General features: G+C 34.3%; 2 protein-coding genes across 2 annotated transcripts; one reads left to right on the forward strand and one right to left on the reverse strand.

The window, feature by feature from the left end:
• Positions 1 to 89: 89 nt before the first annotated feature.
• Positions 90 to 10,329, forward strand: LOC130798374 (histone deacetylase 5). The gene is made up of 14 exons (XM_057661316.1): positions 90 to 451; positions 1,450 to 1,651; positions 2,311 to 2,457; positions 2,553 to 2,665; positions 4,298 to 4,509; positions 5,004 to 5,068; positions 5,406 to 5,576; positions 5,660 to 5,746; positions 6,793 to 6,886; positions 6,988 to 7,106; positions 8,951 to 9,144; positions 9,346 to 9,469; positions 9,733 to 9,797; positions 9,885 to 10,329. Exons 1-14 carry the CDS (start codon positions 267 to 269, stop codon positions 10,048 to 10,050), a joined length of 1,944 nt encoding a protein of 647 aa, XP_057517299.1. The 5' UTR covers positions 90 to 266; the 3' UTR covers positions 10,051 to 10,329.
• Positions 10,330 to 10,391: 62 nt separating this feature from the next.
• LOC130798375 (uncharacterized) lies at positions 10,392 to 16,104 on the reverse strand. The gene is made up of 9 exons (XM_057661317.1): positions 15,748 to 16,104; positions 15,223 to 15,338; positions 14,972 to 15,029; positions 14,625 to 14,774; positions 13,548 to 13,758; positions 12,827 to 12,872; positions 12,402 to 12,522; positions 12,232 to 12,304; positions 10,392 to 11,232 (listed from the first exon to the last, which is right to left on the reverse strand). The coding sequence occupies exons 1-9, from the start codon at positions 15,854 to 15,856 to the stop codon at positions 11,043 to 11,045; spliced, it is 1,074 nt and encodes a 357-aa protein (XP_057517300.1). The 5' UTR covers positions 15,857 to 16,104; the 3' UTR covers positions 10,392 to 11,042.
• Positions 16,105 to 16,606: the final 502 nt, after the last annotated feature.

Here is a 16,606-nt window from a genome sequence, read left to right on the forward strand (position 1 = left end):
AATTTAACTTTTTTATTTTATACATAAAAAGCAAAAGGTTAAAGAGAAAAGTAAAAAGTTTCCCTCCAAGGTAAAACCAATAAACCAAATGATTTTTTTGAAATGAAATTGAAATGTCATTTTAAAATCGGTGGCAAAGAATTTCCATGATTGTCTCTCCATCTTCCTCCTTAGATCATTGGGGTGAACTGGAGTAGACTGAAAGAGATATACTTTACATCCTTAGAGAGAGAAACACAAGAATTGGAGTCGAATTCGAAGATAAAATGGCAGAAGAAGGAACTTCAGACATAGAAAGCTCTAAAAATGATAAGATACGACGACGTGTAGGGCTAGTGTATGATGAAAGGATGTGCAAACATTCTACTCCTGATGGTGATGATCATCCTGAGTGTCCCGATAGAATTAGGGTTATCTGGAATAAACTTCGCACTTCTGGTCTTATTGAAAGGTTAGGTTTAGAATTTGTTGCTACCTTTTCATTTTAATTTCAATTTTTTTGTTTTCTGATGAATTGTTTCAAATTTGTTATTTACAAATTGATTTATGCTAAATTGTTATGTGTGTTATTCAAGGGAGATTTTGAATTTTTATCAATTCGGTACGTGAATTGTTGCAAATGATGAACATTTCACTTTGAATTTATGTTGGAATTTCGAGTTTATAATTGATTTCTTTCTGTTCAAATTTGGGAGCTTTTTTCTTCTTCTTTTTTGGGATTTGGTTTAGGGTTTATGCACATGAACTTTTATTCAAGGGAAACTAAAATTTATCCTTCTTTTTCCTCCACTGCTTTTTTCTGTTTATAGAGTGGAAGTACTTGATTTGAATTTTCCGTACAAAGGGAGTCTGATGTGTTCCAGTGAGTACAACTATGAAGTTGCACGTTTTTATTATTATTTTTTTTTTATTGTATTTTAATTTTTATTGTTTGAACTTTGTTTTGTTGATTGCTCACTTTGTACTGCTATTGATTTTTTTCTTCATATATGGAAATTATTAGTGTTGTTTGCCATCAGTAGCCCAATGAAGACTTGCCAAGCATTTGTAGGAGCCCGATTTTGAGGAAGATTAATTTGCCTACTAAGAGTATAGGCTAATTATTTAGACGCTTTTTTTAGGGAAAATTGTAAAAAATAAACCAACAGTTGTATATTGCAACAATGCAACTCATAAGTTAAAAAGAATGATGAAGCCATAAGTCACTATGAAAGAGCATATTATGAATGAAAGGGCCATGTTGTTGAAATTTTTCACAGGACATGAGTATATGTGCCTATATATTTAATGTAAAATTGAAACCACATCAAAAATGAAATGTTCGGTGAAATAATCTTCAAACGCACAATCTGTATTTTTTCAAGCGGACCTTCTACAGTTATTAATTTTTGAGTATTGGGTAATAAACAACAATTAGATTGGATACTCATTGTTATAATATGGTTTCAGGTGTGTTGTTTTGAATACAAAGGAAGCAGAAGATAAATTTATACAATCTGTTCACTCCAAAAGCCATGTTGAGCTAATTCGTACTATAAGCTCCAAAAGGTTTGACTCTCGTAGGGACAGGATTGCTGCCAAGTATAATTCCATTTATTTTAATAAAGGTTCATCAGAAGCAGCTTATTTAGCTGCTGGCTCTCTTTTAGAGGTAATAAGATCAGTACTAGGTTTCACATGATATTGACCGTATTTGAGTGGTATACTAGGATATAAGGACTCGATGTAAAATACTGAGTTGTTACTGTTGTGTTGACAAATTGAAAGACTAGAAGGAAAATTATGACAGAATACGTATTATTAATATATTCAAATTGAAAGCATACCAACTATTTTATTAAATTAATATCAAAAGTAACTTGAACTAACATTGCTTTATATCCTAGTAAAAGTTACTACTTGGAGTCCCAAAATCTAAATGAGTAGCATTTAAAAATAAAATATAGAAGAGAACATACTGCAACCTTAGGAACTAAAATCATACTAAAAAACAATCCAACTCTTACAATGAGAAGCCATCCAAAGTAATGAAAATTAAAACTAATTGCATGCAAGAATTTGGTTATTGTATTCGACATTGGTGTGCATTAAAGGGAAAAAAAATTGACAAAATGTTATGCACATCAAAGGGTTTTGCTGTACTGGTATTACAATTGAATTGTAATATGAACAGTATATCATGATATACTTCTGTTGCAAAAATAAACCTTTTATTTTTCTAGTGAGAAATGCTGAGATGGTGTTGTGCTTCTTTTTCTTGTTTTGTTTCAATCTATCTCATTAACTTGACCTCATCTTTTCAAATGATAGGCATCAGAGAGAATAGCCAAAGGGGAGCTTAACTCCGCATTTGCGATTGTGAGGCCTCCTGGTCATCATGCCGAGGAAAATGAGCCCATGGGGTTTTGTCTATTCAATAATGTGGCCGTGGCAGCAAGTTATCTGCTGAACGAAAAAGTAAACCTTCTCTCCTCTGCCCCCCATGAAACAAAGTATTTGAATCAAGTAGAAGTAAGCAATATTTTAACATCGTTTTAATTTTATTGTTCCAGCCACAATTGGGCATTCACAGAATATTGATTGTTGACTGGGATGTTCATCATGGCAATGCTACTCAAAAAATGTTTTGGAAGGATTCTCGTGTTCTTTTCTTCTCTGTACACAGGTAGTTAGTATACATTAAGATTTCTTAATCTCATGATATACATATCTTTTTGTGATCTTAGGTATGAGAATGTACACACACAGTGGCGGATCCAGGGTTTAGAGACATATGGGGCACAACAAATGGATGAAATTTCGGTTGAGTAAAGTTTATAGAATTAAAAACTAAAATATTTTTTATTGTGTAAAATGACATGTTGAAGCCATTGTGTAGCAACAAAAAACAACTATTTTGAATTAATAGAAAATTGAAGATATTACTCAACTTACAAAGTCAAGAACAAGTCCATTGAAAGCTAAGGTGAAAACCAACATCATTTAACTGCACCAAACTCCATCACTAGTAGGATTCACAATGGGTTAATGTCATTAGTTTGTTTATCTGAAAAACATGAATACATGTGTGCTTACAGCAACATTGAGCAATATGAGATATGGACAAGAACCTAAAGTTGCTTAATATCCAAAAGCAAATACATAATTGTAAAACAAACATAGCAAAAGATACTTCTTTCAATAACAGACATTTACTCACACAATTCAAATCAATCAATAGATAAGTTACTAACACAAAAGAAAATCATAAGAGTCTAACTTATGCTCATTCGTGTAATAGAGTGATCAACGTAATCAATGTGACGAAGTAAATAACCAGCTAGAGACAAGTAAGTGTATCTACCTTCAATCCTGCTAACAATCTCTTTTTTACCTGAGCCACTGTATATGTATCCAAGAATAAGAATTACACCCAGTGCCACAAGTAAATAACCAGCCAGAGATAAGTAAGTAACTGCACCAAACATTTTTACATAATTAACCAAATCTCTAACTTATTAAACAAACGAAAATAAGATCTAACTTCAAAATTTACAACATTCAAAAACCATGATAGAGAACTTGTCCCTTACATCAAGATGAAGGTCATTGGCAAAGGAATCTGATGGCAAAATCAAACTATTCTGCAAATTACAAAACAATAGTAAAATTTTATTTAAGAAAAGATGAAAACATTGATTGGAGAAAAACATGACAAATTGTAAACACAAGATAAACAAACACATTAGCATTAACAAATATTCAATAATTCAAAGAAGATTAACATAACAAATCAAGAAATAACATTCTAACAAAATTTAAGAATCAAAATTAAGATCAAGATTAAAGATTAAAACATTAAGATTAAGAATTTAAGATTGAAGATTATAACATAAAGATTAAGATTAAGAGTGAAAATACTTTGAAAATTCAAGTTTCTGATTTTTAGGGTTTTTGCTTCGTGAGACAGCAGCGACATAGCAGCCAGACATATGGCTCAGTGCTGGCGTCAAGGCTAGGGCAGACGGCGGTGATAGACAACAGTGGCAGGCGGCGGCAAAGCTGTGGTGGCTGCAATTTTACCTTCTTGTTTGTTAGGGTTTTATCTTTTAGAGAGAGAATGAAAAATTATTGAGTGAATTCTAATTTTTGAAAGAAGCAAATGACGCGCGTTTCACATTCCCCTGATTTCTGATTTTAAAATTTTTTATAAATTTCACCCGGGGCACTTGCCCGGGGAGGCCCAAGTGTAGATCCGCCACTGTACACACACATAGCCTTATTTTTTCTTAATTAAGTTGCATTTGTATTTTGTTAGACATGACTTTGGATGTTTCTATCCTGGAAATGATGATGGATCTCATGATATGATCGGAGAAGGACCGGGAGAGGGATACAATATTAATGTTCCTTGGGAACATGGTCGTTGTGGCGATGCAGACTATTTTGCTGTTTGGGATTATATATTGCTCCCAGTTGCTTTGGAATTCAATCCAGACATGATTATTGTTTCTGCGGGGTTTGATGCAGGTTGGTTAAGCTTTCACTAATTACTGTGTGTGATGTGGACTGCTGTGCAGTCCTAGTTATTAGATCAGTGCTGAATAGTCAAGTTGTTGTTTGGTTCATGTTTTATGTTAATCTAAACTGTATAGGATTCGAAAAATTATGCAAAACCATTTATGAATTATGATATCTTATGGAGACCAAAAGTCTAGGAAATCTTCACAAAGAAAATATATTGTCATGACAAGTTGATTTACTTGGATGCAATCTCTAAACACATGTTGCATGCCGTGCCTGTGTTGATTGTACGACGTGCCCATTAGATACTTTCATAGTTTTTAAATTTAAAAAAACAAGTACCTACAGGATACAAAATGCTTTTTACTACTATACTAATAAATCATTTCCTATTTTCTAAACATGGTATACTGTTGTTATCCTAGCTGGTAATTGTGATTTTTTTCTCAGTTTGTTTACGTTATTCTTTACTTGGAGTTAATATACTTTTTTGGCAATAGCTCTTCGAGATCCACTTGGCGGTTGCTGTATTACTCCATATGGATACTCAGTTATGTTGAAAAAGGTCAGTATTAGAAATGTTTAGGCATATCTGCTTGTTAACTTGTATCATTTTAGGTCGAATCATCACCTTTTATGCCACTATGCTTTGATGTATAAATATTTCTGATTTGATACTTTTTCAAGGTTTTTTAGTTGAATATGATCATACAATTTTTATAATAGTTTTAATTTTAAATATTTTGAAATGCTTTATGTATAACTTGCTGTACTGCACTGGGCATTGCCCAACCACGATAAAAGAATGAAATATATCATAGCTATACTTATTATTATGCCTTTTGTTTCCTTGCATCACCTTGTTTTTTTTTCCTCACAACTTCTTGTACATTGTTCTGTAGTTAATGGATTTAGCACATGGTAAAGTTTTACTATCTTTAGAAGGTGGATATAATCTTCAATCTTTAGCAAATTCTGTCCACGCTTGTGTGCAAGTATTGCTAGAAGAGAAGGAAATTGTTGGATCTTCAGAGGCATATCCATTTGAATCAACATGGCGAGTAATAGAAAATGTAAGTTTATGTTTTTCCTGCTCGCGATTTTTAGGGCATACTTCTGAGCTTGTAGCATTACAAACTGTATCTATAAAACACAGGTTCGGAAAAAGCTAAGTGTGTATTGGTCAAGTCTCTCCACTGAATTACCAAAGGAGTTAACAAGCCTGAAGTCGCCTACTCCACAGGTAGTACTCAGTATTTTCAAAACCTTAGTGCTAATAAAGTTGCATTTATGTTGATGATCAATGACGCTGCTGAAGTTTCCGAGTTAAGTATATTTGATCTTTATTGTTTATCCTTTGAAAAGTATTATTTTTACTTTGTGGTTTTTTTTTTCCTTGGAGGCATTGGGAAAGAAGACAATAATATGCAAGTCCACGGAGCCACCTCTTCTAAAAATGATAACTTATAATTTTCTTTTGGAGGTGGAGTAAGGTGGGGATGAAGACAATTTTATTCTAGTCCTTGAATCACTTTTCTAAACTTGGCATATCTAGGGCTATTTAATTTAGATCCGTGGGAGGGGGATAAGTTATACTCTTATAGCTTTGTTTCAACCGACTATTAACAATAACAATAACAATAACAATAAATATGACTTCAATCCCTCTTATTATGAATTAAATCGTTTATTCCACTTGCATAATATTGCTTCAAATAGATGGGGAATACTTGAGGCAATACATACTTGAATTCGTGTTTATTAAGCTATAAAATTGACAAATGGTTGAGGTGGTTGATTACACTTGAATTGGGCTCCTGTACATACTATATCATAGGTTCCTTCTTTCTTTTTTAGGAGTTGTGAGCATTTAAATATAGGTAATGTTTATGTATAAGTACACATGGAACACTTGGTACATGACACAGTTGTCACCAAGATAGACTTGGGGACATAGGAAAAAATTGCAAACGTCGTGATTGCGGTAACTGTCTCGTGGTGTTAATATTTCATATGATTTATCATTTTGTCACTTTCTTATATATACTAATTTTCCCTTCTCTAGAATAGTCCTCTTCTAGAAAATACTTCATAACAAACCAATATTAAAATACCTATAGTACCCCCATATCCAATACATGACAATCTTGCTTTTAGAGATAAACATGATTTCTCATCAGCGTTTTTAAATTTTGTGACGACAGAAACTAATCAGGTATATGTAACATTCACTTTTATCTTACAGCCGTGCTTCCTAGTAATCATTTTTTTTGTATCTGAGAACCTCAGTTGGGTGATCTGAGCTCTGAGTCCGAAAGTGAAGAGATTGAGGAAGCTATCAAGGATATCCTACTACCCTTTTCAGAATTGCAAGTTAATGAAGGTGAGGGTTAATAGAAGTCTACTTTTTCCAATTAAGTGTACAATTCTCTCCCCTTCTAGCTACTTATGTCTATTTTTTGAAACTTAATTATTTGGGTACAGACCAGAAGAATACTCCAATCTCCTGGAGAGTGGAGCACAAATTAGTTGATGTTTGGTATGCTTCCTTTGGGTCAAATATGTGGAAACCTAGATTTCTCTGCTATATCGAAGGGGGACAGGTAAACCTTGTTAATTACTTTTTTTTTACTCATCTCATTTTTTTGTTGTAAAATAAAATTGTACCTGCCTTTCCTACATTTCTGAAACTCTTAAATTAACGTTTCTTGTTTTTGTTTCAATTTCTGGTATCGGATCAAATTTCGTTTTAAATAGCATTGTTTTAGATTAAAATATTTTTTCATTTAAACATAAACTTGGAGTTTGGGGCAGAAGTTATTGAAATGTTAATCTAGAGTTTGGGCACGAATTGGGTGGGAAGTTTCCAGTTTCTGCTTAGCCACCATTTCCGATTTGTGTCTATACTTCCTTTCTTCATCTTCTGAAGGGGAGTGTGCTTGGGACTTTTGTGAGTCTTGTGTACTGCTTATTTCAACTGCAAATTACTCCTATATTCTTGTGTTCAATGATTCATTTTCCCCTGCATCATCATAGGTTTCATTAACTAGGAGCTCACTGTTTGAGCCTCATTGGAACTTTTTCATGATCAATGAAATCGAAGATGATGATGCAGTGATGCACTTACTTCAAGGGAAGGATTTCTTCTTTAAATGCAACATCCTTACCGACAAACACCAAGTCACATCCCATGATAATGAACCAAAACTTAACAGTTGACCGGCTAACCCCAACCTTTTGTGATTACAGCTTTGGCATTGTTGTAGATTTAAAGGATATGCAATCATCAAAATTTTCCATTCTTCAATCAGTATTCTAGCATAGCACAAGGAAGCAACCACCCTTAGGCCTTAAGTGATCATTTATTCATATTTAAGGTTAATTCCATAAAGTTTCTCATATACTGTCTTCCATTCTGTTTCTGTACTAGGGGAATGGTTGGGCAAATATCCTTGAAACCTCCAAGATCTAGTTGTTTTAAGAAGGAACCAGTACTTTTTTTTCAAGCCTTTCATTTTGATGTGGATTTTCAGCAATGCTTTTTTGATGAAATGCCCATCTCATTAAATGTTGTTCACATGTACAGACTGCATATTACATTTCCAATTTATCTTCTCACAACATTTAACTCACATTCAAACTGATTGATCCTTTCACTTGCTCTTTATTGGACTATATGTGTTGCAGTTGCGCCACTTAAAATCATTATGTCCAAGTTACCCTACTCAAGTTGCTCTTTATTGGACTGATTTTGGGTCTATTAATGACAGTAAAAATTAGCAATAAAATTGGAAGTTTTTGTTAGACTTCAATGTTTTTGGCTTGGTGGTTCTCTGTTTTTCAGAGGTCCCTTTTAATCTTTCATTTTTGAGTTTTGTGTGTGTTGACTTGCTTCAGATCAAGTCCAAGGTTCTTTTATATAGTTTGTGGATCCTTAGTCATTACATTAATCAAAAAAGCAGTAAACAGCTGAGAAAATATGTCCTGGAACAGACAAAGAAAAGCTTCTTCCTAGAAAGTTACCTTTGCACAAACCTCTCATGAGACCACAAATAGTAACTGAAGTGAATTAAACACCAGCGCCCTAAGACAATTTTTTATCTCCCCTTGCGTTTTTTTCTCTTGAAACTTTACTCTGCCCGTACTTGCCTACTTGCTTTTTTCTCTCCCTTTTAAAATACAATATATTGCAAATGAGGCATTCAGAATGAGATGTATAGGGTGTACAATAGAGGCTTACTAGTTATCCTACTACATACAGCTCAATGTAAATGACAAATTTTGGTTTGTGTTAATTTTGGTTTTATCTTTTTCATGAAGGTTACAGGGAAAGTTTTCCCATAGTTTACTCTGAAGTTTGAAGGTTGTGACTTGTGTACAAGTTTGTTTAGGATAGTGGAGTTTATGTTGACCCTAATTTGACTGTTTGATCTGCTGATGATATCAGGTGGAAGGTATGCAAAAACAATGTTCTGGTTCCATGGATAGAAGCCCACCAAAAGATCTCATGTGGAAGAGTATTCCACATAGATTGTTCTTTGGCCGTGATCATACTCAAATATGGGGTCCTGGAGGAACTGCTTTCATTCATCCTGAAAGTTCTGTAGCAGAGAAAGCTTATGTATGCATGTATAAAATTACGTGAGTGTTTTTATGTATATTTTTTTTTCAAATCTGTCCTGCAATTTGGTAAATTGTGCTTTAGATGAATCCTCCTTGTCCCTTTTCCCTCTCCATGTCTCCATCTGCACTAAAATATCCTCAGAGCTGCAACTTGGCAGTTCTTGTAATGATTTGCATCTTCTATGTGCAAACTAAGATGATAAGATTATTCGTGTGCAGGCTAGAGCAGTTTAATGATGTTCTGTTTCAAGAGAATTTCTCAAATTGTTATGTTAATACTCCCTGGTTTGGTTTGGAAGCTCTCAATGCTATTAGAAGTTCTAGTTGCATCTCCATTGATAAGGTGAGTTGCATACTTGCGCATGCTCACCCCTCTTTGTTTGCACATCTAAACTTTGAGACTGTAATTAATGTGGCTTCAAGTTCTATTCATGATTAACCCCTCTGTTGTGCTTGGATTTAAGTGATAAAGTAATTTACAGAATACGATTTAGCTATGGAAGCTCTCCAGTCCAATATCACTCATTTTACATGGAGAAGTGGGAAAGGGGTTTATCGGTAATTCTCATCTCCTATTCTAACTCCAACTGTTTGTGTCAAATGCAGGACGGCTGGTATCATAATGTTGTCTTTTTGGGGGAGGAGCAAGGCGTTCCCATCCTGACCATGACGTATGATTTACAATCTATGTTAGCTCTGGGTTATATTCTGAGTTACAGTAGTCCTGAATGATGCCAGCTTAATTTCGTTTCTTTCAGGTGCGATTTGGATGACGTAATGGCCTTTAAAACTGGAAAAATACCACAACGTGCTCCTGCCAAGGAATATGCTAATACCTTGATCAGGGGATTGTCTGAAGGCGGACAACTTTCTGAACCAGAAGCAAAAGCATACATAGAAGCTGCTGCTACAAAACCTCTTTGATTCTAAGTAACTACAATCTTATTTATCTTACTATTAAACAATAACGTTTTGGGAATCGTTGACTAACGATGAATGTTTGTAGTGCTGACAGCAAAATTTGTAAAATAACGTGCACTCCCAAGTGAACTAGCCGGTTTTTGTGGTAATGGACCACCATTACCGTTATATTGGAATGCAGGATTTGTGGGCTGTTTGTCAAATGCAGAAGTCATCTCCTATAGTATGCACTTACAATTTACATTATAAGAAAATTACATGGTCTTTTATTTGTTCTTGCAAGAAGTTGCAACTTTCTACCTACTAATAGCTAAACTAAAGTCAGAATTCAGTATTTTGCATTTTCATGAGGCTGCTGCTATTGGGGTGTGTCTAATTGATCATTTACCGAGAATTTGGTAATCGTATCAGAACATATAGATCATTAGAAAATTGGATGGAATGACGTCATGAATGTTTTTGACTTCAATGATGAACCATCCTATATAACCAGATGTGTCACAAATAAATTGATCTAAATAATTACAGCAAATATTGAGGTCCCCCAATTTATAAAGAAACAAACCATGAATGAAGATTACACAATATTCAAACGAAAATGTAATCAAAAAGGAAATTCATTGATTGTTTTCATTGCAAAAATTTATTTTGATATATTGGAATTTTACAGAGTACAATTTTTGTATTTGAACCGAGAACATTAAGGCATCGGAACAGTACCATGTTACAGAAAGAATACAAGTATCAGTCGAAAAATCTTCTCAATTCAAAATTGGGAATCTGCTAATGTTCATTCGCTTATGGCCTTATCTCAGTCAACTCTACAAGGGGAACTACACGTATGCTAAATGATTAGTGAATCTATACAACAATATCCCTTCTGTATGCACGAAAAAGTCATGCAGGGGAAAAAATTGTCAGTATCTCGAGTGTTCCTGAGACAATTCACTTAAGAACCTTCCAATTCCATTTTTGAGATGCCGGAAACTTTCTGTTCATTTTCTGATCCGCAACTGTTCATTTTCTGATCCTCTATTGAACTTCTCTCTGAGGAATTCTACAGTCATGAATGTCAAAGCAGAGGCTGGAACATACCATACGACTCTTGGGATGCTACCTCTGAACAATCCTTTTGCGCCTTCAATCACCCATGTCCTATGGATGCAATGAAACCAGCCTTTGTACCTACATTATCATTCGTAAAAAAGGTGGGTCATAGGTGCGAAACAGAGGTGAATAACCAAATAAATAAAAGAAACCAGGTCATAACCTCTTTTTCTCGGATTTGATGCATGAATCGCATAAGCCATTTGGTAGTCAAATTTTCAATATATATTTCCGTCGGCTAGTCTATTGAGAAACCTTCTCTTTGAGAGACGTATCTCAAGCCCAGTCCATTAAAGATTAATGTCTACTTACCGTATTCTTAATGCCTACTTACATTATCTCTAATGCTTACTTACCGTATCTTTAAAGTCTACTTTCAATATTCTAAATGTCTACTTACATCAATCTTAATGCTTACTTATAATATTTTAAAATGGACCAGTCCAATTAGAGATGGTCTCTTAACAAGAATTTGTGAATTTCCATGATGTAAATCCAACCCACGTCAAAATGAAGGCACATGTTTGGGGATGAAGTAGCATCACGTTGCTTACTGGCATAAGATTCATCTTACAAAATTATATATGCCCTCAGACCCTATTCCCCCCTCCACCCCACCCCCCCCCCCCACCCTCTGCGAAAAAGGATCTAGTAGGGGGTAAATAAGGACATATCCATAACCATACAACCAATTTTACACTTCCTAGATGGCCATCAGGCTTCAAGTATTGTTCACAAAAAAGAAAACTAAGCTGTACCAAGCCATTGTAAGAATAACAAATCATCCCCAAATGCAGCAGAGAACAACTTGCATTACCTTCACAACACCCACACAGACGTCTCAGAAAAAAACAACTATGAGAAGAAATTTCTTATTTAATGGGAGATATTCAAAATTGAGTGTTTGTAACTTCGTAGTTCATAACCCACACGGACATCTCAAAAATAAACAACTACGAGAGGAAATTTCTTATTTTATGGGAGATATTCAAAATTAAGAGTTTGTAACTTCATAGTTCATACAATATATACATGGCTTGTAAGAGTACAAACATGTGTAAATGAGCATCATTATACCTTAAATCAGGCCCTTGGACTTGCAATCTAGTCTTGATGACATCTAATGGAGTTGTGACATAAGCACTCAAACCTGCGAAATTGTTGTTTCAAATGAGAGTTGAATTTTCAAATAGTTTCATCAAAAACATGAAATACACTGAATTTAGAGAAACAAGTGAAAACCATACCTCCAGCTACTCCTCCTAGAATCAAACCCTCTAGACTACCATTGATCTGGTAGTCTGCATCACAATGCCACGGTTTCATCCCATAATATGTCAGATCTTTCAATGCTTCATAGAACATTACCTGTCAGCAATTTAACGTTAATACTATTAGCACCATACAGGAAAAATCAGAAAAAAATAACCCCTAATTCTGAAAAGATATATATACATGGCAGGTCCTTTTAGACTCGAGCACTTGTATTGCACTTAAACAATTTTTTTCCATTAGATTGTAACTTGAAAACAAATAAGATTAAAATTGAAGGCGTAAAAAGTCAAACTCTTCAAAGAACCTAGCATACATGCATGCAACTTGTAGATTGTGACCTAAATTCGAGGACAGGATGAAAAAAGGCTTACAACATAAATTTTGTCAAAATACCTACCATTAGACCAGCAAATGGCATATCTCTTGCTATTGTAGACCAATACCTATCAAGAAACATGAAGAAAAAGGATACAAAATTTTAAGAAAATAATTTGGATAGAAAAACTGCAGGCAATGAACACAGAAAAGGTAAAAAGACAGGTGACTTTGACCATTTACGTTATCCATATTCACATTGAACCCAAGCCCACAGTAGTGACACTGGAAATGTCATCTGACAGAGGATGTGGAGAGAGTCCATTCTTGAAGAGGAAATACTCGAGGACAAGAAACTCCCTCCCAAGAAAGACAAATGAGGTGTCCGATTCCAGTTGGCATATATTGTCAAATTCAGGCCAAAGAAACGTTAAAATGTGAAGCTTTGTGGTCCTAATCCACTTGTAGTAATGTTGCAAAAATCTTGGATAGGGCTGTGGTTGCGTAACGTCCGTATTTTTTGGCGTTACAAGAAATATTATATGGTTTAGGCCGATATTTGGCAGTATGGCAAACAGCATTATCCTCGTAGCCGCAACCATGACATTTTTGTAATAAGATATCATGGTCAATGTCGATGGTTTTGCGGTTATTGCATCTTAAATTAGGGTCGTGGTAACCTCAAAAAAATTTACAAAGCGGTATGTAGTGATGCGGCCAATATTTTGCACTATGCTTGTAGTTTGTAATTTAAGGACACTCAAGATCTGGAGACTATATATGGAAGCCAACAACAAACATACCCGGCATATAGGCCCTTTGGCCCTTGTTCATTCCATATTGAGCGGCCAGCATGAAACATTCCATTATAATAACCATACATCTGCACTCCAGGAATCTTACAACTCTTGGCTTTTGAGGTAACAATACTCCAGGAATTACTTGTACCCTGAATCTGCATTCGTTGCTTTATCACTTCACATGGAACATATACAAAGGACCCAAGTGTATCCCCTGTAACAGATGCATAAGATACAAAGTCACAATTGTCAATTAAAACTCTAATTCAACTTATAATCAATGGACGAAAGTTAACAATTGACATCAGCAAACTGATGGAAGAAACATATTCATGAAGATGAAACCTGCATTTAGCAATGTACATAGCTCCACAATCGAATAATAAGACCTTACTGATTAGACACAAGCTTATGATATGTAAACATTGGCTTTACAAAGTATATGAAACTAGTTCCCATATTAGAGATAGAGCCAACAATCAAACTAAACAAACTAGTAAGACCTAACAAATTTAAAACAAGTCCTCACACGATTAATCAGCCAAGTGTTTTTGGTCCCCTCTTCAGATACAATACCACCTAAAATACCTCTAACAGTTCAAATCAAGGACTTTACTAACGAGCCTACTACCCTAGATATTTCTCAAATTGCATCTCAAAGAATTTTGCAACATGGTCATGATTCAATCATGTGTACAATATCACTATTGTCACAGAACACTGGTTAAAGACACAATTAGACAAGTGCCACAAAAAAAAGTTAGATAAATGGGGATGAGAGTTCGAGTACATATATATCAATCATTGATTCATTGTAACAGTTTGTCAGTAGATTTTACATTTATGAAGACATTATACAAATGAAGATACAGTCCTAAACCTCATCAATTAATCATAAATCGACAGCACAGATTTTACATTTTTTCAACTCGCAAGCAATTAAATTATGATGTTCATTCTTACTTGCAGGTGCTCAATAAAATAACATATTGCCAACCACATGCCTCCAGCAAGCAACCTTCTTGTCTACAACACATCGATGATTAAACGACAAAAACATTCAGTGTCAAAAACATTTACCCATGCCTCCAGAAAGGAAGTGGGCCCAATGACCTCCAAGGCTAGGGTGTGATTCTTCAATCCACTTTTTAGTAGACTCAATGAAACCAAAATAAGTTGCTCCAGTTACAAGAGAGCCAGTAACTCCAGGAATAACTCCTCTGTAGAACCCTAAAAAAATTAAGAATAAAAAATAAACAAAACATACTGAGCGAAACCATGAAGACTTCATGATAAAAAAAACCTACAAATTTGTCAAGCAATATCTATGAATGTTTCCATAATGTGGAAACATAGAAAATAGACATTTAGAAGATATCAGTTAAAATCACGAAGACCATAGCTTACGATCAATCAACATAGCAGACCTCTTATTCCATCACCAGCCCAAACAGTTCTAATCATTTGTAACACAGTTTTTTGATGCTGCAAGTAAACAGATACAATATTAAAAGTTTTTAATTTCTACAATATACATTATACAACCACCAAATCCATATAAAATAATATTTCAACATGTAAGATGTAAAAAGACCAGAACCAAGATTTTTTATGAAGCATTATTTTATTAAACAAAAAGAAATTAGTATGAATGACAAATTGCAATATGTTCGCATACTTGAGATCCACTCAAAATAGCTTGACTTTGAATCCTTGTCTTCACAGTATCAATTGGGTGCATCAGTCCTTCACCAAAGCCTCCGGCAAGAGCTCCCCATAAAAATTCCCTCCATACTACAGCCAAGTAAAGCACATTTCATATTTCATATCACATAACACAACAACAATGCCTATCGCCTTAATCACAACGATGCCAGAGCCTTAATCACAATAATGCCAAAGCCTTAATCCCAACAATGTGGGGTTTACAGCAATTCACTAAATTCATCAACAGTTTCTAATTACATTTAGAGCAAGTAATTTTAATTCAGAAACTAAGAACCGGTAATGCAAAAAATAATACATTTGCAGTTTTGCACGGTAGACTAAAATTCATCACGAATGTAATTCAAATATCTCAATATCATACAATATTGAACTTAACTGAAACAATAAAATGAAAAATAAAGCTAACAAGAGGATAATAAAAATGAAATGAGCAAAAATATGCAAACAAAAAATATATATAAATAGAAAAGCTAACCAAAAAAAGGTTTGGTAGAACTTTGCAATAGAGCTTGTGTCTGTAAAGAAGAAGTCGACGTTGCCATGGCCGCAGCAGATAGGTGGCTTTCCCCTTGATTGTCCGCCATAGAAGGTCGAAGTCAGTGAATATAGTAAGTGTTCGGATTTCTCGCTCCTTGGAAATGGGTCGAAGCAATAGCGTCGTTTTAGGGTTGAGTATTTGTCAGAAATCGAAGTGTACGGGCTATTCGGCACCCAAGCGCCTCAGTGCTTACATTTTGCACACCATTCGACCAATTATTAGTAGCATTCTAGCTGTTAAATCATTTATTTGAGTAGTTGTTAGAGAAAATATTCGGTTGTAGGTTATTTATTGGGGAAAATTTGATTAAAAAAGCTTTAATTAATGCAAAACTATTTGTAGTTTTTAAATTTTGTAGTAAAAATGAATGTGAAATTTTTTAAGTTGATTTAAAAGTGATTTATTAAATTTTTTTGGCCAATTAAAAAATTAAAAAGCTTATCGAAACTTTTTATGATCAGATCATCCAACTCAAATTATTTGAAAATAATCTCATTTAGAAATTAGAAATTTTAATTGGTCTACTAACAATAATGTGTTTAATGAGTGATCAACTCCGATTTCTAAAACTTTTATTGAGTGTGATTATCCTTGATATGTACTCGAGTCTACCTTCTCGTCCTTGGGAACAGTTTACTAATGTTAGATTCATACAAAATTAAACTGTAATAATTAATTTGGATGATATAATCTCTTAGTCAAATCGTAAACAAACCTAAACAATTGGATCAAAGCAGTAATCCTAATTTGTTAAAAGTTCTGAAGTAGTAACCTTTGGAGTTAAATTATGATGAGA

The sequence above is a fragment of the Amaranthus tricolor genome, chromosome 13 (genome assembly GCF_026212465.1).
Source record: "Amaranthus tricolor cultivar Red isolate AtriRed21 chromosome 13, ASM2621246v1, whole genome shotgun sequence".
NCBI classification, from domain to species: Eukaryota; Viridiplantae; Streptophyta; class Magnoliopsida; order Caryophyllales; family Amaranthaceae; genus Amaranthus; species Amaranthus tricolor.